Here is a 27,157-nt window from a genome sequence, read left to right as displayed (position 1 = left end):
TTTAGCCGGTACAGTACCGTTTTTTAATGGTCTGTAACGGCTAAAACCCCCTGTACCCATTGTACCATTTTTTCTAGCTGCAGCACTTGTTGTCAGGCACCTCTCTCTCAGCCGAGGAGGTTGCGGGGACTCTGGGAGGTGTAGTATCCGACACCTCCATATGTTCCCCCGGAAGCTTGAGGGGGATCCACCTACAGTACTACAAATCCCAAGGTGCCCCACGGGGGAACGCAGCCGGCCCACCTCCCCCTGCTCAGGCATAGGCTGCGGTGAGATGAATGTGGGGAGTGCACAAATCACCATGCGGCGCGCAGCAGAAGGGGAACGGCTCCGGTAGGGGGACGTGGGGCAGGGCAAGGCAGGTAAGGTGATTTTAGGCATATTCGGTGACAGAGATCAGCAAGCGGCAAGCTGTGGGAGCTGTGTGACATGTGCTGCTGCCCAGGAGGAGGGGGGCACGCTGGGCTCTTGTTAACACGACCAATGCTGTGCCCCCAGGATGTGCAGAATTGACCATTACATATCCTCCAACTGACTGTACCATTGAAAGTATAGGAAAGGGGGCTTGGCCACGCCCCTTTCACAGTGACCACGCCCCCTTTACGGTTTTTTGTACCGATTTCTGCCCCATAGATGTTGGAGGGTATGCAAATAGGCTTTCAAACTCTGGAAAGTATCATGTTCTTAAGCTTGGTACGTATGGAAATGCAGCCAAAACTCTGAAAGCAGCACTTTTGGAGTTTTGGCCTGCATTTCTGCACCTTGCACATCTCACCGGGATGCAGTTACGATCCCGGCGGTCGGGATCCCGGCGTTCAGAATCCCGACGCCGGAATCCCGACCGCCGAAATGCAGACACTTTCTACCTACTGGGGTGTCCACGACACCCCTGGAGGGAGAAAAAATTAGTGTGCCGAGCGTAGCGAGGCACCGGGCCCGCTGCGTGGCGAGCGCAGCGAGCCCGCAAGGGGGGGCGATCCACGTCCCCCCCCTTGTCGGCATTTCGGCTGTCGGGATTCCGGCGTCGGGATTCTGAATGCCGGGATCCCGACCGCCGGGATTCAATACTGAATCCCATCTCACCCTATGTATTTTTTTTACTGGGTAAATTCCTTTTTGTATTATGCCTTAGATGTACAATGTATCTGTGAACAAAAAAAATCTACCAAATAATTTCTCCATAAACTGAGCAGTTAGTCACAGTAGGGTGTAATGCCTGCTAGGCATAGCTACTTTTTTTCAACAGTTTCACCGAAAAACACTTCAAAATTAGAAGCCATTGTTTTCCATGGAGCAGTACACATAGCAGTGCTCATGTTGTGTTATGTTTTGCGTGTTCTATTTTAGAAGCAGTACTGCATGTGCAGTATGTTTTCCTTTGAAAATGCACAAAATACCCCAGAAATAAAACTTTTGCATTCTAGATACTTTAGAGAAGTATTAGAAGCCTCTGTTGGGAACAACTATAAAATGTGTGTTGCTACAGCTACAGCTTTAAATCATGTTATCTCTAAGAGTGGATAATTTATTGCAGCCATTGCTGGCTGTTTGCAAGTTGACAGCCGGGGGAGTGTCTATAGACAGCACCCTGGCGTTTTCTTGGTGTGCCACCTCAAAAAGCAGATGGGCCTGGATGTGGGAAGGGAGGGTTCACCTCCCCATAGCCAGCACAGCGCTGAGTAAGTCTAGACTTGGTTCTGCGAGCAGGGGGAAAACCATTTGATGGTGAGTGATTGCAAATGGCTTTCCCCATCTACAGAGGCAGAGAGACACTCAGGCAGGGCGGCGTTTACCTAATTCTTGAAGAATTGCTGCCCAGTGATCAGGTCTGAATCAGGCCCATTATCTTTAAAATTATACTTTTTTTTTTAAAGAAAATAACCATCATACATTTCACAATCAGATTAATTATCTAATTTTCATCTTGCATAATGCACAATGGAGTTCCCATTTTACCTGCAGTGACTGAACTGCAAGGATGAATTTGTTTTTTTTAATTTAAGGCATTGGATTTTATCATGTTTGAAGTAACTGAAATAACCTGTAGGACTTTCTCTTTTGAGGACTCTGGGGGGGGGGGGGGGGGGGGAGGAGTGTAAGACGATGCTAAATAAGAAGTAGAATCTGACTGGTAGCTATGCGCAACATCCCATCTTAGTACTGGTATCTCTTAATTGTCAATACATTGCTGAGAATACCACCATTCGAGATTCAGTGCCTTATTTATTATTATGGGTATTTATGACATTGAACATGGAAAAAAGAGTATGGATTTAGACATGTGCCACAAAAGGGGTTCCGACAGTCTGGATCTCAACGGTTAGTATACCCACAGTCTCTATTCTGACCAGCAGAGGCCAATTTCCCTTGTGGGAGTCCACGAACCCCATAGAGGGGGAATAAAACCTGTGGCAAGTGAAGTGAACCACCGAGCCCGCAATGTGGCGAGTGCAGCGAGCCCGCAAGGGGCTTTTGTGTGCTCCCCACCTGTCGGAATACTGGCAGTTGGGATCCTGACCGTTGGCGAGTCATACCACACTCCCATAAAAGAAATGTCTTGCATTAAACTTGTTGCAATTTGCATGTGTACGGCTAGTGTCGTATTTTGAGTTGCATGTATATAGCACTTGCACCTAAAGAAGTGTGGCTGGAGCATTCATGTGCAAGCTTAGTACAACTGGAATATGAAGGTACTCAACCATGCATGCCCTAGAAATATATATGATTGGTTTCTAAGAAGTATTTCTAAGATACACATATAGGAGTCCCCATAGACCTGGTGCAGATTCATGATTATGGTTGTGTATTATTTTTGCACCAGATATACAGTGCCTTGCAAAACAATTCACCCCCCTTGGCATTTTTCATGTTTTGTTGCCTAACTTGTAATTTAAAATGGATTGTTTGAAGGTTTGCATCATTTCATTCACAGAACACGCCTACAACTCTGAAGATGTTGTTTTCTTTTATTGTGAAGCAAACAACAAATAGAACAAAATAAAAGAAACCGTCAACATGCATAACTATTCACCCCCTAAAGTTAGTACTTTGTAGAGCCACCTTTTGCGGCAATTACAGCTGCAAGTCGCTTTGGATAAGTCTCTATGAGTTTGCCACGTCTTGCCACTGGGATTTTTGCCCATTCCTTAATGCAAAACTGCTCCAGCTCCTTCGTGTTGGATGGTTTCGGCTTGTGAACAGCAATCTTCAAGTCTAACCACAGATTGTCAATTGGATTGAGATTTGAGCTTTGACTAGGCCATTCCAATACGTTTAAAAGTTTACCTTTAAACCACTCGAGTGTTGCTTTAGCAGTATGCTTTATGTCATTGTCCTGCTGGAAGGTGAACCTCCTTCCCAGTCTCAAATCACAGGAAAACTGAAACAGGTTTTGCTCAAAAATATCCCTGTACCATCCATCTTACCCTCAACTCAAATCAGTTTCCCAGTACCTGCTGCTGAAAAACATCCCGCAGCATGATGCTGCCACCACCATGTTTCACTGTGGGGATGGTGTTCTTGGGGTGATAGGATGTGTTGGGTTTGTGGCAGACATAACGTTTCCCTTGGTGGCCGAAAAGTTACATTTTAGTCTCATCTGACCAGAGCACCTTCCAAAATAAAGTTGGCCACGTGCCTTTTGTCAAACTCAAAAATTGTCTTCTTATTTTTAACACTTAGTAATGGCTTTTTCTGGCCACACTTTGATAAAGCCGAGTTCTATGGAGTGTACGGCTTATTGTGGTCCCATGCGTAGATACACCAGTCTCTGCTGTGGAACTCTGCAGCTCCTTCAGGGTTACCTTTGGTCTGCCTCTCTTATTCAACGCCCTCTTGCCCGGTCTGAGTTTTGGTGGGTGGCCCTGTCTTGGCAGGGTTGTTGTGATACCATATTTTTTCCATTTGAAGATTATGGATTTGATGGTGCTCCGGGGAATCATCAAAGATTTGGATTTTTTTTTATAACCCAACCCTGTTTCGTACTTATTTATTAACAGTTTCTTATATAGCGCATACATATTACGCAGCGCTTTACAGTGAATATTTGAACATTCACATCAGTCCCTGCCCCAGTGGAGCTTACAATCTATATTCCCTACCACATATACAGACATTCTAGAGTTCATTTTGTTTGGAGCCAATTAGCCTACCAGTATATTTTGTTTTCTCAACAACTTTGTCCCTGACTTGTTTGGAGAGCTCCTTGGTCTTCATGGTGTGATGCCTGTGGTGTTTCAGCCTCTGGGGCCTTTCAGAAAAGTCATGTTTATATACTGACAGATCATGTGACACTTACATTGAACAGCGCTGGAATTCATTTCACTAACTATGTGACTACTGAAGGTAATTGGTTGTGCCAGAACTTTTTAGGGGCTTCATAGCAAAAGGTTAAATACTGTACATACGCACATACAAAGTTTCATATTTTTGTTTTTATTATTATTTTTATATATATATATATATATTTTTTTTTTTTCTCATTTCACTTCACCAACTTAGACTATTTTGTACAGATCCAGCACAAAAAATTAATATATATAAAAAAACAAAAAATTTCAATTTCAGGTTGCAATGTAACAAAATAGGTAAAAAGCCAAGGGGGGGGGGGGGGGTGAATACTTTTGCAAGGCACTGTATCTATAGGCCAGGATAGAAGTTTTGCTACAGTTAAGTTGATATACATGCATCTGAAAATGCTGCTGCAGAAATGTAAATGTACGTCTGCATTTTTATGCATGTACAAACAAACACAAGCTCACATAAAACTATAATGCCTATTGTTTAAGGATTATTCTCTCTTTATCATAGCTATCCTGGGCATGCATACTCTGATGAGTAATCAGCAGTATTATGAAGCTCTTGCAAGCAGCAATATTGTCAACAAAGAAGGATTACACAGTAAGTTTGCCTCACTTTTAATTACCAAGTATATACAACAAATATGCTCACAAAATGTATTTAATTAGATAGATAGATAGATAGATATTGGCTGTTCTGTAATTTGTAGTGAAAGTGCTGTAGCTTTCTGTATCCTTTCTGTGTTGTTTTTTTTTTTTTTTTTTATCACATACCTGTGCTGTAAATACTCAAAATTGTGTACATATTTTATATAGGTGTTATAAAAACAACACAATATAAACCAGTTCCTGATGAAGAACCTAATTCGACAGATGTGGATGAAACTTTGGAACGAGTTAAAAGCAATGACCCTGACCTTGAAGAAGTTAATCTCAACAATATAAGGGTAGGTATTCTTGTATTCCTGACAACTAAATATTGGGGACTTTCTTAACTGGATTATATTCTTTCCCCCCCCCCCCAAAAAAAATGGGTACTCTTTACCTAGAAGGGCGTCCCATTGAAACCCATGTTAAACATGGAAATCGTGTCGGTCGCGTCGCGGCCGGCCATAAATGTACCCGCGATGCCCGCGACGCGATGCTCCCGATTTCCCATAGGAATCAATGTTAAAAGGCGCGATGGACCCGATTTTACTGTTAAATGGCTCAATGGACCCGATTTGGCCATAGAAATCAATGTTAAATGGGCCACAGAGCCCATTAACCCTTAAATGTCCCCCCCAATTTTTAACGCCACCCCACGATCCACGCGAACCCGAAGCGTGGCGAGCGCAGCGAGCTCGCGAGGGGCGGCGGTACGCGTCCTCCGACCTTTTCATGCCCTACTATCCACTAGGGCGTGGAGTGAGAATATAATAGTGTGGCGAGCGCAGCGAGCCACCGAGCCCGAAGCGTGGCGAGCGCAGCGAGCCCCGCGAGGGGACGCGGATACCTTCACAGTTATACGCGTCCCCTCGCGGGCTTCACAGGTGTCCGTGGCGACGCCGACACCTGTGAAGCCCGCGAGGGGACGCGTCTACCTGTGAAGGTATCCGCGTCCCCTCGCGGGGCGCGCTGCGCACGCCACGCTTCGGGCTCGGTGGCTCGCTGCGCTCGCCACACTATTATATTCTCACTCCACGCCCTAGTGGATAGTAGGGCATGAAAAGGTCGGAGGACGCGTACCGCCGCCCCTCGCGGGCTCGCTGCGCTCGCCACGCTTGGGGTTTGCGTGGATCGTGGGGTGGCGTTAAAAATTGGGGGGGGACATTTAAGGGTTAATTGTGCTTATTTGGGCTCTGTGGCCCATTTAACATTGATTCCTAGGGCCAAATCGGGTCCATTGAGGCATTTAACAGTCAAATCGCGGTCAATCAGCCTTTTTAACATTGTTCCCTATGGGAAAATCGCGGTCATCGCGGGCATCGCGCCCATCCCGATTTACCCGCGATGACCGCGATTTTTACCCCCGACGACCGCGATTTCAATCGCTGGCGCCCTTCTAGGTAAAGAGTACCAAAAAATGCTTAGAAATCTTAGGTGAAGAACATATATTTAAAACTTATATATAGATATATTTTTACACTTTGAAAATATAGAGCATTGTTAACTGATATATCGGTCTGCTGATGATCATGACATTGCAGGGGTTCTAACTTTCACTCTGCTCCTAATCTCAGCCACTAGTACCCCTTTGACATCGGCCACCAGGTAATTACCCGGCATTTTGAGTGCCCAGTCATTTTGCAGGGTGCAGCCTGGCCCCAATTTACATTACACACAAATTACCGGGTTAAAGCTTTTCAACCTGGGAATTTGCTGAAAAACCCCGAGTTTTTCTGTGGTGTGAAAGGGTCAACGCGGGTCTTAAATCCCAACACTCTGACTCTGGTCAAGAGCAGGGTCAGATTGCAAACTCCCTGGTTGAAAAGCTTTCACTTGGTAATTTGCTTCTGGTGTGAAAGGAGTATAGGTGTGGGGTGCCACTGGGCTGCCTAATGAGCAATGATTGGCTACACGGCAGGCAGTGGTGGAGAGAACCAAGAAGAAGAGATGCCAGGAGGTCCCTGGACAGTTGCTGGAAGATTATCTAGTGGGATTTTTGACTAGTCACATTAGATTTGGCCATGTCAGCCTGGCATGGTTGCATCTGATGCCAGCACTCCAGGCAAGTGGTTAAAAATGTTTTAAAAGGAATAAAAGTTAATGACCACTGTTGGAAACTGTGGCATAGTAGGTGGTGCTCAGTTATTCCCTTGACAGTGTTAACATGAATATGAATTAAGTGAATTTTGCTCTGGGACCCGTCAGACAATAAAATATTACAGGACCCCAGCAAGTTACACCAGAATGGTCACCAGACATGTGTAGTCAGCAGACCGCACATACTGCACACGGCAGAATTGTAAAGGGACATAACAAAAGTGAAGTGACCGCTAATACAATCGCTTCATTACTTACACAATAGCAGCGACAAGTTCCTATTGGAGTCTTGCCTTCATGTGTCTATTAATATATTCATGGAATGTTAACGTTTATACTGGCAGTGAAGGCTTTGGGTATAGCAGTGAGTAACGAGGAGGAGGCAGTGAGTGAAAGAGGGGTTGATGGAGTGGCTAGCAGGGTTATGCCGAGGGAGACGGGGAGGCAGGGGGTGCAGAGGGAGGCAAAGTGTGACTTAGGAGAGGCAGAGGGTGACTGGGGAGGCATAGATTGGCATGGAGAAGCAGTAAGCAGTGGATGATAAGGTTTACAGAGGGTCACAGTTGGAAAGAGGTTGAGGTAGTGGTTACAGGGAGATGCAGGGGATAGACAGAGGGTGACTAGGATGGCAGTGAGAGACATAGAATAACTATGGGGAGGCAAAGGGTGAAAGGGGGAGGCATAGGTTGGCAGTGGGATAGTGATGGGATGACTGTGGATAACAGGAGATGGCAGAGAGAGACAGGGTGGCAGTGGGTAATGGAGGATGGGAAAAGTGTAAGGGAGACAGCAGAGGAGGACAAGGATGTAAGAGGGAGGCAGTGAGTGGTTGCGGCAGAGTTTAATTAATGAGCTTTCTCCGGTCCCTCTCCACATCCTAAACTGTGTGCTCCCCTATCCCCCACTCCCTAATTAATAGATACATCCCATAAAGTCTGTGCTCAGTGCAACCCTCCTTCCCCTTCATGGTTCCCTGCTGCTGCTTTCCAGAATCCTCCATATGCTGCACTTACATACAAGAGGTTCTTCACTGTCTCAGTTTCACCTACAACTCAGAAGTCACAGAACCCAGATGCCCCCTATGGATATCTGCATATGTATATGAGGGAGCAAGGAGTATAGCCTTCTGGTGGCAATGGTGACACTAGCTGCTGCTGCTGCTGGGCAGGACAGGGGAGGCAGAGCACTGGAGTGGAAGCTTCCTGATGACTCCTCAGATCTCTAACCCAGTGATGCCAGGAGTCTGAAGTAACAGCCATTTCAACGGATTTATCGGACTCCTTTTGTCACTGACTAAAAGATTAGAGACATCATCAGCCTTAAGGTGCCCATACACTGAGGCGATTTGTTCCGATTTCGTCCGATTGCAACCAATCGTCCGTTAAATCGGACCAAATTGCCTCTCCCTGACATGGGACCTCCCTCCAGGTGGCGAGGCGGGCGGGAAGCAGGGATGCATGTGGTACATCACAACGGATCGCATGCGTCCTTGCGGCCGGGAAGGCCCTGAGACGTCGCAGCAGTGTATGGGCACCTTAACTGTCAGCAACATGAAGTCACGACCCCATGCTGAGAGTCACATCACCACATATTTTCTTTTTCTTCAATTTCATATTCTCTTGACTATTTGCCAACATTCCTGTGTGTCTGGATCATACAGCCCACCAAGAATCTCTGCAACCGTAAGGGCGATTTTAAGCTGTTTTCTAAGCAATCAATTAAGTACTGAATGTACTTAATTTCGGTCCCACGCATCGCCATTGCCTGACTTGATCTTGACTACATGTAGTCAAAACCAAGTCAGATTGCTTAGCAAGTAAATTCACATTGATGCTTGTGTACAGAATGAGCGATCTAGAGCTTTATAACCACTCCCCTGCCTCTCCATGTAAGCCAATCCCCCGCCTCTCCCTGGGAGCCACCTGTAATATCAACCCACTATTTAAACTTGCTTAGCTAAATTGCTCAGCAAAGTCTCTTAGCGCAGATTGCTGCATGTGTATGGGCGATCTAGAGACCAGGAAATCGCCTACTCTAAAATGCTCAGCACAAAAGTTTAGCAAATATATCAATGTGTGTATGCCCCTTCACTGGATCAATATGTAGTGTCTATCCTTGTGTATCAATGCCTATTTCTTTATAGATTGCAAGTTGAATATGCTGATGCTTTATAAATAAATAAATAAATAAAAGAAAATACCATGCGACATGTCAAAAATATACTCAAAGCACTTATGGCTATTGTGTTACCACAAGGTATTAATCACTGTCACCATCCGGCCTGAAATGTATCTTTCTTTCCCATTGTACAAAAATAAATGGAATCATACCTCAAACAATGTCACTGCCACCAGTAAGGGCTAAATGAATTTGCTGTGACACTTGCCAGAAAGTATTTAGCATGCACCCTGCCTAACACTTTACCAATATTTATCCTGCCTCTGTGCAACTGGGATGAACTTACGCCACTGAGCACTGTTATAATGAAGAAAGGGTACTTATGTAATATCTGGACTCCCGTTTTTCTTATGAGACCGCGTCCCCTCGTGGGGCTCGCTGTGCTCACCACGCTTCGGGCACGGTGGCTCGCTGCGCTCGCCACACTATATAAAATCAACTCCATGCGTACTTGGATAGTAGGGGTATGAAAAAATGGGGTGCATTTAACATGGGAGCCCAGATAATACATAAGTACCGAAGAAAGAGTCCCAGCTTACCGGAGATAATTGAATAGCTTCCCCCAGCAAAACAATTGATTGTGTACCCCATTAATTACATTACTGCATAATACAGTACTACAAAATAAAGTGCCACTTTGACAAATAAGGTCTAGTAATAATAGCAATAATTAAATTAATGACTTTGTTTTACACAGCATCAAAAATGTGTGTATTTGTGTGTCTGAAACATCACAACTACAATATAGAAACTGCTGATGAATCATTGTACATTAATTGTGTATTTAAAGGATATACGTCGTTAGGTCGACACTAGTGAGGTTGACATACATTGGGTAAATCATTGAAGGTCGACAGGGCTTAGGTTGACACATGAAAAGGGTCGACAGGGTCAAAGGTTGACAAAAGCATTAGGTCAATATTGAGAAGGTCGACAGTCAAAAGGTCGACATGGGTTTTAAAAAAATGTGCCGACAGGCGGTATTTCATGCCCTACCATCCACTAGGGTGTGGAGGGAGAATAGACGTGTCCATGTCGACTGTGAAAAACCTACCTTTTGACTATCGACCTTCCCAATGTCTACCTATGCTTGTGTTGACCTTCTGACCCTGTCGACTGTAGGCATGTTGACACTTTTCATGTGTCGACCTTCAGTGGCTGACCCAATGTATGTTGACCTTAATTTGGATGGTCCAATGACCCATACTCATTTAAAATGTATGCTTTGAAATGTACAGAAAACTTGTAATTCTATTATTGCCGTCTATGGGGATGGCAGGACAGTATGTTACTATGGAACAAGCTATGACAAGTTAAGCTCACATTATCTTCAGATGGCATTAGCTGGCTTTCCTTATTCTAAAAGCTGGACTGAAGTGAACTCAGTAGGATGAAGCTCTTCCCCCTCCCTCTTAGAACTTGTTCTTTGTGGCTAATTGACCATTTTGCAGCACTGCCCAATATAATGATAACAAAAGCTAGCAATATACAGTACTGTTATTTCGGTACTTGTTTCCTAGCACGGTGCCCATCACATCAAATACCATAAGCCATACAATGGTATGCGATGCAATGTTACGCGATGGCAGCCGATGTTATACAATTTTAAATTGTATACAATCGCATTGTAAACGATTTAAAATTGTATAAGCACCCTAATGGGTGTTTTCAATGTTAAATGGGCCCCCTATAAGAATATTAATTGTATAAGCACCGTAATGGGCGCTTACAATGTTAAAAGCACCCCCACGCCACCCCCAACATAAACGCCAACCTGAAATGTGGCGAGCGCAGCGAGCCCGCGAGGGGCGGCGGTATGCGTCCTCCAACCTTTTCATACCCCCACCATCCAAGTCGGCGTGGAGTTGATTTTAGATAGTGTGGCGAGCACACGCGGAATACATGTAAAGTAATACGCGTCCCCTCGCTACGCTCGCCACGCTTCGGGCTCGCTGCGCTCGCCACACTATATAAAATCATCTCCATGCCAAAGTGGATAGTGGGGGTATGAAAAGGTCGGAGGACGCGTACCGCCGCCCCTCGCGGGCTCGCTGTGCTCGCTACGCTTCGGGTTGGCATTGATAGTGGGGGTGCATTTAACATTGTAAGCACCCATTAGGGTGCTTATACAATAAAAAATCGTATAGGGGGGGCCATTTAACATTGAAAAAACCCATTAGGGTGCTTATACAATTTAAAATCGCATCGCATATGGTATGCGATGCTATACAATGCATAAGATGCTATACGACTGAATATCGTGGGCGCCGTGCTAGGAAACAAGTACCGTTATTTCTTTACTGGGACAGGATCTTAGATGCAACACAATTAAGAGGGCGCTAAAACCTTTTTGTGATACATATAGTAGGTGCTTAGGTGTTAAGTGTTCTGTGTTTTTTTTATTATTGTAATGTTATGTTGAATATAAAGCTACCTTTTTTTTAAGGAATATTAATTTTGTGTATATAAGAATAATGTGTAATAAAACCAATTATTTAGTCTAGACAGCGCTCCAAATTGTCTGTATCTTATCAGATGTGGTGTTGCTTCTGGGGTACACTGGCAAATTGCCCCTGAGCTTCCATGGTATTTATCGATTTCAATACCATCAATAAGAGTTTCAATTTAATTGGGCAAAATTGCAGTATATAACAAATGTGTCCTTTCATCGAGGCTTTACTTGTATATGCATTTTTACAGAGAAAGTGCTAATGGATGGCTATAACATATCCCAAAATAAATATTTGAATAAACAGCAGAGTATTTCACTACATGATTAACACATTTTTCGGTACTTATGTATTATTTGGGCTCCCATGTTAAATGCACCCCATTTTTTCATACCCCTACTATCCAACTACGCATGGAGTTGATTTTATATAGTGTGGTGAGCGCAGCGAGCCACCGTGCCCGAAGCGTGGCGAGCGGACGCTGTCTCATAAGAAAAACGGGAGCCCAGATATTATTTAAGTACCCATTTTTCTTTATTGAAAAAATACTGAAAAACCCTATTAAAAAAAATCTAAAATCATAAATGGGAGCAGCAAATATACAACATGTGATACTATATTCTGATATCTCCATATTCTGATATCTGTCAGGGCTTAAACTTGGCTTTGCTCTGTAGGTAATATGTTGGATCCTGTGGCAAGGGGTGTGGTATAACAACCCCAATAGTCGGGATTCCGACAGTCATTAGCCCGACGTCGGAATCCCGACTGCGGGGACTCAGACAGCGGGGGGGAGCGCAACGAAGCCCCTTGTGGGCTTGCCATGCTGCGGGCACAGTGGCTTGCTACGCTCGCCACTTATTTTATTCTCCCTCGTGGGGGGCCATGGACCCCCACGAGGGAGAATAGCCACTGCCCGTGTGTCAGGCTTTTATCAGTCGGGATTCCGACGTCAGGGTAATGCATGTCGGAATCCCGAGTGCCGGTGAATCCTCAGGCACCCGTGGCAAGTATTAAATGCAAGTATACATGATTTTGGACAATTTCAACCTTTATTTTACATACTGTATAAAGGTTCATTTTTGCAGCTTATAAGATTTTATACAGTTTCTAACGTTCATATAATTAAAACTCAGGGCACGGCTTTTCCAATATATGATCTATGTGCTTTTTAATTGGGGTAAAATTAACCACTTGAGAGGTATGCCTGCAAATTTTCTGGGCTCGGCTGCGCTGCCGCAGTGGGCTGTCCCGGAAAATTACCACTAAAATCTAGGTGTGCGCCAGTGGTGCCTGCAGCTGTGCACCACTGGTGCATCACCTGTTCGGGCACCCCCACCTCCTCTCCCCTCCTGTCGCTCACCTCTCTGGCGATCGTACGCTTCCCTGCTGCTGCCCCTGCCGCCATTAGTTGCAGGGAGCAGGCGGCAGGATCAGTGATGTTCGGGGTGGCTTGGGGGACTCGGGAGCGCTCAGGAGCCGGGGTCCTCCCGAGTCACCGCGAACATCCCCGGAGCAGAGGTGAGGGTGCCCTACTTTCTGTGGTGGGTTTTGCTGGGGCAGGTAGGTTTGTCCTGCCCCAGCAAAACCCACCACTCAAGGGGTTAAGGCAGATTCGTTCTCTTTCGTCCATCCTGGTGGCACAGCTAACCATGTAGTGCAGGCATGGGGAATCTTTGGCCCTCCAACTACACATCCCAGCATGCCCTGCTACAGGTTTGATATTAGGCCATGCTAAAACTGTTGCAGGGCATGCTGGGATGTGTAGTTCAAAAACAGCTGGAGGGCCAAAGGTTCCCCATCTCTGATGTAGTGGGTCCGGAGAAGCATATAGATATAAACATATATGTGTGTGTGTATATATATCAATATAATTTTAAAGTGCAAAAATGTATATTTTTCCTTTTCAATGGTTTCATCTTTATACCCAGAAAAGAATATAAATTATACATATTTTTATTTTATGTATGATGTTATGTTTCCTTCTGAATTCCATTTCTAGAACATTCCTATTATAACTTTAAAAGCTTATGCTGAAGCAATGAAAACGAATACCCACGTGAAGAAGTTCAGCATTGTGGGAACAAGAAGCAATGACCCTGTTGCATTTGTAAGTTATGAAATTAAGTTGATATTGCTAAATAAGTGCTCAGTGGCAAAAACAAGGACACAGAAACGTTGTATTGTATTTTGCTAATATTTCAACACTTACCGTATTTTTCGGACCATAAGACGCACTTTTTCTCCCCAAATAAGTGGGGAGAAAACTGTGTGCGTCTTATGGAGCAAATATGCTGGTTAACCTAACGCAGATGGAGCACGCCGGGTCTGCTCTCTGCTGCCCGGCAGCAGATCCCAGCATTTCAGAGCGCCGGCAGCAGACTCCCCCGCTCCCCCACCTCCTCCTTACTTAACAGGCACAGAAGATCCAATATGTTCCGGATCAAGCACTGCAGCAGCCGGGGACAGAGTGAAAGACCGGGGTACGCACTGGGCAAGGCAGGAAGTGATCTGGCTGGGCAGCAGGGTCAGGACAACAGCGGGTCCCTGCAGTGTATGTGATATCAGCGGCGGGGGTCCCTGCAGCGAAGGGGAACTAGTATAGCATACACTGCAGGGACCCGCTGCCGACCTGATCCTGCTGCCCAGCCAGATCGCTTCTTGCCTTGCCCAGGTAGGAGGGGGGAAATTACGATATATGATGCCTCATTGGGAGGGGAGAGGATGCCTGGGGGGGAGCAGGGCCAGGCTAGGCTGCCCTGCACTGATACTAGGCGCCGGCTCAGCTGTCACTCAGCCAGAGCGCACCGCTGCAGATCGGATCTATAAGAGAGATCGATCTGTGGTGGATGGGGGAGAGTAGAAATAAGTAGCCCTCCCTGACCTGTATGGTGGACCATTTTCATGAGGCTGCCGACATTGTCCGTCTGTTAGCAGCCGCAGGTGCAAAAACTACTGGCCCTGTATACTAGATGGCAGAGTGGGCAGCAGGGTCAGCCAGCACAGGGAAGGGATCCGGGCAGCAGGGTCAGCGCTGGCAGGCAGCCTCTCTTCCCCCCAGGGTGGGCTGGGCTGCAGAGGGGGGGGGGGGGGGGGAGGAGAGAGGGTGCAGCCCAGCCCACCCTGGGGGGAAGAGAGGCTGCCTGCCAGCGCTGACCCTGCTGCCCGAATCCCTTCCCTGTGCTGGCTGACCCTGCTGCCCAGATCAATTCCCTGCACTATTTGGTTCAGAATAATTTTTTTTACTGTTTTCCTCCTCTAAAAACTAGGTGCGTCTTATGGTCCAAAAAATACGGTATTTTACACCTTGGTCTTGTTAGATCACTCCCATTAAAGACCTTTGTACCTGCCATTTGGCATGACCCATTTATGCCCACTTTGACTTATATGTTATGCTCAGCAGGAAGTAAAGTTCTGAGAGAAAGGGGCTATATTGTGTACGTTACAGGAAGCCACTGCCTGTCTTATCGTTAGCTATAGTTGGCTTGATTGGGCTGTAGCCAGGGGTTTGCACACTCTTAGTCAAGCCACTACTTGTGTGCAAGAGTCGGTTGGCTCCATTGTGCATGTGCCAGGGGCTCTCTTCCTCCGGACCAGGCAGCATGGCCAGCACCAGCTCCCCTCCTCCAAAAAGGTAGGAGTTGCTGCTGGATATGATACGATAAGAACAGAATTTAATAGATAACTGTCACATTTAAGACTTGGTGGTCTTGTTAGAGCCTCAGGAACTTCACCGATGAAGTGTATCCTAGGATAAATCCCACAAAATGGGCACATATCCTGTTAAACAAGGGATGTTTGTTAATGTAATATTGTTATGTTATAATGTTGTATTTTCTAGGTACTTTGCAGCTAATACACTGCTGCGTAGAAGTGCATGATATTGCTTAGCCAAGACATATGTTGTTTGAAACAAATAGGGGGTATTTTTTAATACAGAGCCTAATTCAGACTTTATTGCAGGTCAGATTTGTTCTTATAATGGCCAAAACCGTGGGGACTGCAAGTGGGGCAAATGTAAAGTGCTGAGAGTTAGATTTGGGTGGGATGTGTTAGAACTTAAATCTAAATTGCAGTGTAAAAATAAAGCAGCCAGTATTTACCCTGCACAGAAGCAAAAAAACACACCCAAATCTAACTCTCTTTGCACTTGTTACATCAGCCCCACCTGCAGTGCACATGGTTTTGTCCATCTTGAGAACAAATTTGTCCTACGATCAGGTCTGAATTAGGCCCTCAGGCTCAGGATCTTTGCTATAAAAGATGCTATAACAACCAGTTTGGGGTTACTTCATAAAATAATATAATATAATATAACCCCTGCCCCTTGCTATAATATCATTTGGTATTGCTCTGGAAAATGTACAATACTAATGTCATTCATAAACACATTTGAAGTCCCACCTTTGCAGCCACAGTTTAATATACTTTACCTTGGATGAATGGTTTAGGACATTTCTGTACCATGTTTCTACATTTTGGCCAGAAAATTCTAATTCATATTTCAGTAGAATTGTGTATCCATTAAAAGCTGTGTAGGATATGTAGGTTCTCCAGCCACCTGTGTACAAGGCTTTATGAATTGTTTTTAAGCTAATATAAATAAAACAAGCTTAACCATTGTGAACTACTAAAAAGGTAGTATAGGGAATAGCATTACTTGGTTACCATGGCCTTTTCATTATGAAGAATGAGATGGAAGTACTGTGATAGTTTTGTACAACTGCAGTCCACTGTGATTACTGTATCTAGGACTTTCTTTCTGTTTAAGGCTTTGGCAGACATGCTGAAGGTCAATGGTACACTGAAGAGCTTAAATGTGGAATCTAATTTCATCAGTGGAGCTGGAATCTTGGCACTTGTTGAATCCCTCCAGAAAAATACATCTCTGGTTGAAATGAAGATAGACAATCAGGTATAATAACGACATTCCCCATTTCAGTACTGACACCATTTATATAATTTAGGCAGAGTACACACCAAGCCGATTTTGTCTGCCGACCACCCAATTGGGTAAGCATACACACTTACCAATTTAGAATGGTTAAGTGAACATACTTACTTTTGTCTGCTCAATGTATGTATATGTGTATATATATATATATATATATATATATGTGTGTGTATATATATATATATATATATATATATATATATATATATATACACATACACATACACACACACACACACACACACACAATGGTGGAGGAGTCCGGCACTCAAAGCTCGTACTTGCTGGGGTGCCTTGCCAAGGCCAACATGGGTCCTGAATGATATAGAGCGAAAGGCGGCAATCCTTCAGACTTCAGTAGTAAAGAAAGTCCTTTATTAGGTCCTACGGCGTAACTCCATCATAAGGGATATATATTAGTATCCGTATGTAACCGAAACACTGCCATCTGCTGGCAGCAAGTGAAACTACAAACACAGAGGTAATCACACATACAGATGGAGCACCTCCCAGTCAGCTCAGGGAATCGCTAGATTCCCTGAGCTGGCGCAGGCTGGCAAAGAGGCGATCCATTGTGTCTCAGTCACACGGCATTGGGGAGTGGATTCCCTGCCCTTCTACGCTTCAGGGAGACAGGCAGGGTTAGTGGGCGGGAGTGGGCAGCTACAGGGGATGATGGGGGGAGCAGCAGGGTGCCGAAAGAGGCCAGCAGCGGGCTCTGTCTCATGAGCGCGACTGATAAATGGCGGAGGATGGCGATTCTATTGCCAGGAACAGCTCAAATGAGAGCTGCTACATCTGTACAGAAACAGAGAGGCAATCACAAGGTAGCAGACTAGCTTTCGAAGCTTTTGCTTCGAGCAGGCTTAGCTAGTTATGATATATCTGCATAAGTCTGTACATGACAGATCTATGAAAAATTTAGTTTACAGACATATTGAGCCTAAACAATGCAATGGGTGGATTCTACATCCCATGGTGATCATTCCTCCTCAAACAGCGCTGTGCTTCTCTTGCTATTGAGCGTAAACACCCACTGATGAAATACAGATATATCATCTGGTCAATGGGATGGGCTATATATCTCTGTGTACTAAGCTTAACACGGGTGCCGGAGGACTCACCGGCAGTCGGGATTTCGACAGTCATTACCCTGACGGCGGAATCCTGACTGCTAAAAGCCTGACACACGGGCAGCGGCTATTCTCCCTCATGGGGGTCCATGACCCTCATAGAGGGAGAATAAACTAGGTGACGAGCGTAGCAAGGGGCTCTGTTGCTCTCTCCTCGCTGTCTGAGTCCCCGCAGTCGGGATTCCGACATTGGGCTAATGACTGTCGGAATCCCAACTGTCGGGGTGTTATACCACACCCGCTTAACTCACAGTTAGAATGAGAAAAGGTTGGAGATTTCCATTCAATGATGCCTAGTACTAAATGAGTCTAAACATCATTATGATTATAGTTTATTTGCAAGGTGCCACAAAATCCACAGCACCAGACAACTGGAAAGCAAGTTACATAAAAATAAATTAAATATTATAACAAATCATGCAAGTACAAATTACAGGTAGCAAACTATAAGTACGAATACAGTAACCATGAAATATATGTAAAAACATAACACTAACAAAAAAGTTCAACATAAAAACACAACAGACAGATTTGAGGTAGACTGCCTAGGTACAAACAGGGTACTGTTCTTAAGAGTTACCAGTCTATAGGGACTAGTGTTCTATGAAGAATTAGGTTCTGGTTCCAGTTCCTTTACATAAATGGAACCAGGGGTTCTACTACAGCCTCTTTGTGGTTTCAAAGCTGGACGGCTTGGTCAGACCCATTCTGAACTTGATGGGTGAGATTTAAGGGCCATACACACTTGACGATTTTCAGCTGAAAATCGGTCATAACAGCCATTTTGAGCGATTTTCGGCTGAAAATTGGCCAGTGTGTATGCCCCAGAGATTGCCGACTAGCGATGATGCGCGCTCCCGCATCATCGCTAGTAAAGTGGTTCATCTGCTGGTTTTACCAGCAGATGTGGCGATGATGGATGGTTATTCATCCATCATCGCCATGTGTGTACGCCTGCCGGGCTGAAAGATTAACCATATATCTGCATAAGTCTGTACATGACAGATCTATGAAAAATTTAGTTTACAGACATATTGAGCCTAAACAATGCAATGGGTGGATTCTACATCCCATGGTGATCATTCCTCCTCAAACAGCGCTGTGCTTCTCTTGCTATTGAGCGTAAACACCCACTGATGAAATACAGATATATCATCTGGTCAATGGGATGGGCTATATATCTCTGTGTACTAAGCTTAACACGGGTGCCGGAGGACTCACCGGCAGTCGGGATTTCGACAGTCATTACCCTGACGGCGGAATCCTGACTGCTAAAAGCCTGACACACGGGCAGCGGCTATTCTCCCTCATGGGGGTCCATGACCCTCATAGAGGGAGAATAAACTAGGTGACGAGCGTAGCAAGGGGCTCTGTTGCTCTCTCCTCGCTGTCTGAGTCCCCGCAGTCGGGATTCCGACATTGGGCTAATGACTGTCGGAATCCCGACTGTCGGGGTGTTATACCACACCCGCTTAACTCACAGTTAGAATGAGAAAAGGTTGGAGATTTCCATTCAATGATGCCTAGTACTAAATGAGTCTAAACATCATTATGATTATAGTTTATTTGCAAGGTGCCACAAAATCCACAGCACCAGACAACTGGAAAGCAAGTTACATAAAAATAAATTAAATATTATAACAAATCATGCAAGTACAAATTACAGGTAGCAAACTATAAGTACGAATACAGTAACCATGAAATATATGTAAAAACATAACACTAACAAAAAAGTTCAACATAAAAACACAACAGACAGATTTGAGGTAGACTGCCTAGGTACAAACAGGGTACTGTTCTTAAGAGTTACCAGTCTATAGGGACTAGTGTTCTATGAAGAATTAGGTTCTGGTTCCAGTTCCTTTACATAAATGGAACCAGGGGTTCTACTACAGCCTCTTTGTGGTTTCAAAGCTGGACGGCTTGGTCAGACCCATTCTGAACTTGATGGGTGAGATTTAAGGGCCATACACACTTGACGATTTTCAGCTGAAAATCGGTCATAACAGCCATTTTGAGCGATTTTCGGCTGAAAATTGGCCAGTGTGTATGCCCCAGAGATTGCCGACTAGCGATGATGCGCGCTCCCGCATCATCGCTAGTAAAGTGGTTCATCTGCTGGTTTTACCAGCAGATGTGGCGATGATGGATGGTTATTCATCCATCATCGCCATGTGTGTACGCCTGCCGGGCTGAAAGATTAACCACTTTCAGCCCGGCGGACCGCCCCGGTGCCTCCCCCCGCCCCCTCGCCTGTCATACTCACCAAGCTGGTCCGCAGTGCGCCGCTAATGTCATCTTCTATCCGTCCGGCTGCTGCTGCTGCTGTCCCTGCTCCCCGGCCACTCGCCCCGCCCCCCGCCCAACACAGGAGCAGACAGCACTGCTCCCCGGCAACATAGTGCACCCTGATGGCCCCGCCCCCCTGGCCACCAATGTGTATACATTTTCTGCCCACTGCCACCAATATATTAATTTAAATGCATCAGCTATATATATATATATATATATATATATTATATATATGTATATAAAATATATATATAAATAAAATATATATATTATATATATATATATATAGTCCGATGTATCGGCACTCTCCCCGCAGTAAGCTTGATAAACAGCCCCGGGTGCCCTCTTGGGTAGGCATATATATATATATGTATATATAAAAAAATATATATATATATATAAAATACTGGGGGGGGGGGGGTGTCATGTGGCTGCCGCATTGCTCCATGGGGGAATTATGCAGCCGCGGCATCGCTCCAAGGGAGGGAAGGGGCTGGCAGGTGATGGGGTCGTCGCTGCATGGCTCCACTGGGGGGGTGGAGAGGCCTGCGGGTGATGTGGTGAGGACTGCCGCGTCACTCCACGGGGGTGGCGGGTGATGTGGCATCGGCCACCGAGTCGCTCCGGGGGAGCGGGGGGGGGGAGGAGTTGCGCCCCCCATCTAGTCCTCGCATGCCATTTAAATAAATACATCGGTGGGCAGTTTGCATTTAAATAGATATACATTGGTGGCAGTCCCTTGACAGCGGCGATGCGGGTCGGGCGGCGAGGGGCATCGGGGGAGGCGGCGGAGAAAGCTCCGTAGCCACGTGTGTATGGGCCTTAAATAGGATGAGAGATTCAGAAAGTGAGAGATTTGGGAAGAAATCTCCAGATTTTTTAAAGCAGCAATCATTTACACTGCAAAATCAAACTGGTATTGCAGTGTAAAGGATTGCCGCTTTAAAAAAACTGGACATTTCTTCCCAAATCTCTCACTTTCTGAATCTCTCATCCTATTAAATCTCACCCAAAGTCTCTGAATCAGTTTCTGAGAATCTTCAAGTTCAAGATGGAATCTTTGCATTCAGTCATCACAGGCCTGGGCAAAGGACTGTTCCTGATGTTGTTAGATATCAAGGATGCTTATCTTCACATTCCAATCTGGCAGCCCCATCGGAAGTATCTGCAGTTTGCGGTACTGTCATCGCATTACCAGTTCCAGGCGTTACCCTTCGGACTCTCCACAGCTCCTTGGGTATTCACCAAGGTAATGGCGGGGATGATGGCTCATCTGTGGATGCGAGGGGTGAATATAAAACCCTATCTCGATGACCTTCTCATCAAGGCTCCTACCTTGGAGGGCTTACATTGCAATTTTCTATTGACCCACCAAGTGCTAGTTTAGCAGGGTTGGATCAACAAGTCTCAACTGGCTCCAATTCTGTTTTTGGGTATGATTTTGCACACAGTCCGTCAGCGAGTATATCTCTCTGCAGACACGGCTAAGGCAATCCAGGTCTTAGTCTTCATCAGAGGTGGGTTTCGGTTCATCTGTCCATCCACCTGCTGGGAAAGATGGTTGCAGCCTTCGAGGCAATGCAGTATGGCAGGTTCCATTCTCTGACCTTTCAATTGGATCTCCTTTCTCAATGGTTGGGATCCCACCTTCATCTCTAACAGGTAGTCAGATTGTTGTTGATCTTGTCTGGAGTCTTTACTTTCCATCAATCTTCGGGAATTGATAGTGATTTACAGAGCATTGTGTCAGGCTGCTCCTCTTCTCAGGAGACAAGCCGCGCAGGTCCAGTCGGACAACGCCATGGTGGTGGTGTATATAAACAAGCAGGGAGGCAAAAGTAGCAGAGCTTCAAATGCGAGAGGGACAGCCGATCATTCTTCGCCCTGGCGAAGTCTGAGGGCAGCGTGGGCAGCACCCAGTGGATTGCTGGTTGGGCAAAAGCACGAGGAGACACTGATGATGCTGCAGACAGAACAGGAAGTGACGTAACTTGGTTTGTCTCCATGGCAACGGGAGACGTTTTCTTCCGCCATTATCCAATATTATTTTCAAGTACCCCCAACTGGTCTTCAGAGTACCCCAAGTTGGGAACCACTGATTTAAATGAAAACTGTGAGATAGCGGATCTTTATTGCAACAATTAATAGCCAAGTTTTAAATAGAATCAATGGTAAAAAGTTTGGAAGGAGACATTTAACATCAGTCCAATATTAACCCCTTCCTGACAGAGCCAGTTTTTGCGTTCCTGACAGAGCCCTTTTTTTCAAATCTGACATGTCTCACTTAAGTGGGGATAACTTTTTTTTGCTTTTACTTATCCCAGTGATTTTGAGATTGTTTTTTCGTGACACATTGTACTTCAAATTAGTGGTAAATTTGGGTCGATACAGTCTGTGTTTTTTTGTGAAAAATACCAAAATATCGTGAAAAAATTGAAAATTTAGCAATTTGCAAAATGTTAAATTTTCTGCTTGTGAGACAAATAATCATACCACTCAAAATAGTTAATAACTAACATAGACCATATGTCTACTTTATGTTTCCATCATTATTTCAACTTCCTTTTCATTTTTTTGGACACTAGGAGGCTTACAATATGAATAGCAAATTCTCAAATTTTCAAGAAAATTTCAAACACTGATTTTTTTAGGGACCAGTTCAGTTCTGATGTGACTTTGAGGGACTTGTATGTGAGACACCCCCATAAATGATACCATTTCAAAAACTGCACCCCTCACAGTATTCAAAACAGCATTTTGGAAGTTTGTTAACCCTTTAGGTGTTTCACAGGAATTAAAACAAAGTGTAGGTGAAATTTCAAAATTTCATTTTTTTTGCAGATTTGCAATTTTAATACATTTTTCTAAGGAACACAGTACATTTTACTAGAGAAATGTGACTAAAAATTGATTCCCCCAATTCTTTTGTTTTCATAAATATCCTATATGTGGCCCTAGTGTGCACGTTGACCAAACCACAGGCTTCATAATAGAAGGAGCACCTACTTGATTTTGGAGCCTCCTTTTTATGAGATTATTTTTTAGGCACCATGTAGGTTTCTAGGCACCATAAGATGCTAAAAGTTAGGAACCCCCCCACAAGTGACCCCATTTTGCAAACTACACCCCTCAGGGAATTCATCTAGGGGTATAGTGTACATTTCAAACCCCCAGGGGTTTCACCAATTTTGATACAACTGGGCAGTGAAAATGAAAAATTAAATTTTTTACACAAAAATGCAGTTCTGGCTCAAAATTTTTCATTTTCACAAGGAATGAAGGAGAAAAAGCACCCCAAAATCTGTGCCCCAATTTCTCCCGAGTACGTCAATGCCTCACATGTGACCAAAAAATACCAGTTGGGTGCATGGCAGGACTCAGAAGGGAAGGAGTGATTTTTGGATTTTGCAGCTCAGATTCTGGTGGAATTTTGGTGGGTGCTATGTCGCATTAGCAAGACCCCCCAAGCACCAATACAGTGGAACCCCCCCACAAGTCACCCCATTTTGCAAAGTACACCCCTCAGGGAATTCATCTAGGGGTATAGTGTACATTTCAAACCCCCAGGGGTTTCACCAATTTTGATACAAGTGGGCAGTGAAAATGAAAAAATACATTTTTTTACACAAAAATGCAGTTCTGGCTCAAAATTTTTCATTTTCAGAAGGTATGAAGGAGAAAAAGCACCCCATAATCTGTGTCCCAATTTCTCCCGAGTACGGCAATGCCTCACATGTGACCAAAAAATACCAGTTGGGTGCATGGCAGGACTCAGAAGGGAAGGAGTGATTTTTGGATTTTGCAGCACAGATTTTGGTGGAATGAATGGTGGGTGCTATGTTGCACCAATACAGTGGAACCCCCCCACAAGTCACCCCATTTTGCAAAGTACACCCCTCAGGGAATTCATCTAGGGGTATAGTGTACATTTCAAACCCCCAGGGGTTTCACCAATTTTGATACAAGTGGGCAGTGAAAATGAAAAATTACATTTTTTTACACAAAAATGCAGTTCTGGCTCAAAATTTTTCATTTTCAGAAGGTATGAAGGAGACAAAGCACCCCAAAATCTGTGCCCCAATTTCTCCCGAGTACGGCAATGCCTCACATGTGACCAAAAAATACCATTTGGGTGCATGGCAGGACTCAGAAGGGAAGGAGTGATTTTTGGATTTTGCAGCTCAGATTCTGGTGGAATTTTGGTGGGTGCTATGTCGCATTAGCAAGACCCCCCAAGCACCAATACAGTGGAACCCCCCCACAAGTCACCCCATTTTGCAAAGTACACCCCTCAGGGAATTCATCTAGGGGTATAGTGTACATTTCAAACCCCCAGGGGTTTCACCAATTTTGATACAAGTGGGCAGTGAAAATGAAAAATTACATTTTTTTACACAAAAATGCAGTTCTGGCTCAAAATTTTTCATTTTCAGAAGGTATGAAGGAGAAAAAGCACCACAAAATCTGTGCCCCAATTTCTCCCGAGTACGGCAATGCCTCACATGTGACCAAAAAATACCAGTTGGGTGCATGGCAGGACTCAGAAGGGAAGGAGTGATTTTTGGATTTTGCAGCTCAGATTCTGGTGGAATTTTGGTGGGTGCTATGTCGCATTAGCAAGACCCCCCAAGCACCAATACAGTGGAACCCCCCCACAAGTCACCCCATTTTGCAAAGTACACCCCTCAGGGAATTCATCTAGGGGTATAGGAGAAAAAGCACCCCAAAATCTGTGCCCCAATTTCTCCCGAGTACGGCAATGCCTCACATGTGACCAAAAAATACCAGTTGGGTGCATGGCAGGACTCAGAAGGGAAGGAGTGATTTTTGGATTTTGCAGCACAGATTTTGGTGGAATGAATGGTGGGTGCTATGTTGCACCAATACAGTGGAACCCCCCCACAAGTCACCCCATTTTGCAAAGTACACCCCTCAGGGAATTCATCTAGGGGTATAGTGTACATTTCAAACCCCCAGGGGTTTCACCAATTTTGATACAAGTGGGCAGTGAAAATGAAAAATTACATTTTTTTACACAAAAATGCAGTTCTGGCTCAAAATTTTTCATTTTCAGAAGGTATGAAGGAGACAAAGCACCCCAAAATCTGTGCCCCAATTTCTCCCGAGTACGGCAATGCCTCACATGTGACCAAAAAATACCATTTGGGTGCATGGCAGGACTCAGAAGGGAAGGAGTGATTTTTGGATTTTGCAGCTCAGATTCTGGTGGAATTTTGGTGGGTGCTATGTTGCATTAGCAAGACCCCCCAAGCACCAATACAGTGGAACCCCCCCACAAGTCACCCCATTTTGCAAAGTACACCCCTCAGGGAATTCATCTAGGGGTATAGTGTACATTTCAAACCCCCAGGGGTTTCACCAATTTTGATACAAGTGGGCAGTGAAAATGAAAAAATACATTTTTTTACACAAAAATGCAGTTCTGGCTCAAAATTTTTCATTTTCAGAAGGTATGAAGGAGACAAAGCACCCCAAAATCTGTGCCCCAATTTCTCCCGAGTACGGCAATGCCTCACATGTGACCAAAAAATACCATTTGGGTGCATGGCAGGACTCAGAAGGGAAGGAGTGATTTTTGGATTTTGCAGCTCAGATTCTGGTGGAATTTTGGTGGGTGCTATGTCGCATTAGCAAGACCCCCCAAGCACCAATACAGTGGAACCCCCCCACAAGTCACCCCATTTTGCAAACTACACCCCTTAGGGAATTCATCTAGGGGTATAGTGTACATTTCAAACCCCCAGGGGTTTCACCAATTTTGATACAACTGGGCTGTGCAAATGAAAAATTACATTTTTTTACACAAAAATGCAGTTCTGGCTCAAAATTTTTCATTTTCAGAAGGTATGAAGGAGAAAAAGCACCCCAAAATCTGTGCCCCAATTTCTCCCGAGTACGGCAATGCCTCACATGTGACCAAAAAATACCAGTTGGGTGCATGGCAGGACTCAGAAGGGAAGGAGTGATTTTTGGATTTTGCAGCTCAGATTCTGGTGGAATTTTGGGTGGTGCTATGTCGCATTAGCAAGACCCCCCAAGCACCAATACAGTGGAACCCCCACAAGTGACCCCATTTTGCAAACTACACCCCTTAGGGAATTCATCTAGGGGTATAGTGTACATTTCAAACCCCCAGGGGTTTCACCAATTTTGATACAACTGGGCTGTGCAAATGAAAAAATACATTTTTTTACACAAAAATGCAGTTCTGGCTCAAAATTTTTCATTTTAAGAAGGTATGAAGGAGACAAAGCACCCCAAAATCTGTGCCCCAATTTCTCCCGAGTACGGCAATGCCTCACATGTGACCAAAAAATACCATTTGGGTGCATGGCAGGACTCAGAAGGGAAGGAGTGATTTTTGGATTTTGCAGCTCAGATTCTGGTGGAATTTTGGTGGGTGCTATGTCGCATTAGCAAGACCCCCCAAGCACCAATACAGTGGAACCCCCCCACAAGTCACCCCATTTTGCAAAGTACACCCCTCAGGGAATTCATCTAGGGGTATAGTGTACATTTCAAACCCCCAGGGGTTTCACCAATTTTGATACAAGTGGGCAGTGAAAATGAAAAATTACATTTTTTTACACAAAAATGCAGTTCTGGCTCAAAATTTTTCATTTTCAGAAGGTATGAAGGAGAAAAAGCACCCCAAAATCTGTGCCCCAATTTCTCCCGAGTACGGCAATGCCTCACATGTGACCAAAAAATACCAGTTGGGTGCATGGCAGGACTCAGAAGGGAAGGAGTGATTTTTGGATTTTGCAGCTCAGATTTTGGTGGAATGAATGGTGGGTGCTATGTTGCACCAATACAGTGGAACCCCCCCACAAGTCACCCCATTTTGCAAAGTACACCCCTCAGGGAATTCATCTAGGGGTATAGTGTACATTTCAAACCCCCAGGGGTTTCACCAATTTTGATACAAGTGGGCAGTGAAAATGAAAAATTAAATTTTTTTACACAAAAATGCAGTTCTGGCTCAAAATTTTTCATTTTCAGAAGGAATGAAGGAGACAAAGCACCCCAAAATCTGTGCCCCAATTTCTCCCGAGTACGGCAATGCCTCATGTGTGACCAAAAAGT

At 44.8% G+C, this 27,157-nt stretch overlaps 1 protein-coding gene across 3 annotated transcripts in view; it reads left to right on the top strand.

The window, feature by feature from the left end:
• TMOD1 (tropomodulin 1) overlaps positions 1 to 27,157 on the top strand; it is a 75,289-nt gene that overhangs the window by 31,565 nt on the left and 16,567 nt on the right. For all 3 annotated transcript variants that reach the window (XM_083183667.1, XM_083183660.1, XM_083183676.1), the window contains exons 5-8: positions 4,810 to 4,899; positions 5,115 to 5,245; positions 13,674 to 13,781; positions 16,443 to 16,586. In XM_083183667.1, the coding sequence (XP_083039793.1) occupies positions 4,810 to 4,899; positions 5,115 to 5,245; positions 13,674 to 13,781; positions 16,443 to 16,586 (473 nt within the window). The remainder of the gene's footprint in view (positions 1 to 4,809; positions 4,900 to 5,114; positions 5,246 to 13,673; positions 13,782 to 16,442; positions 16,587 to 27,157) is intronic.

The sequence above is a fragment of the Crinia signifera genome, chromosome 1 (assembly GCF_055691185.1).
Source record: "Crinia signifera chromosome 1, ASM5569118v1, whole genome shotgun sequence".
In the NCBI taxonomy this organism is placed as follows: Eukaryota; Metazoa; Chordata; class Amphibia; order Anura; family Myobatrachidae; genus Crinia; species Crinia signifera.
The sequence above is the reverse complement of the archived record's forward strand: the minus strand, read 5'-3'. Positions and strand labels throughout refer to the sequence as shown.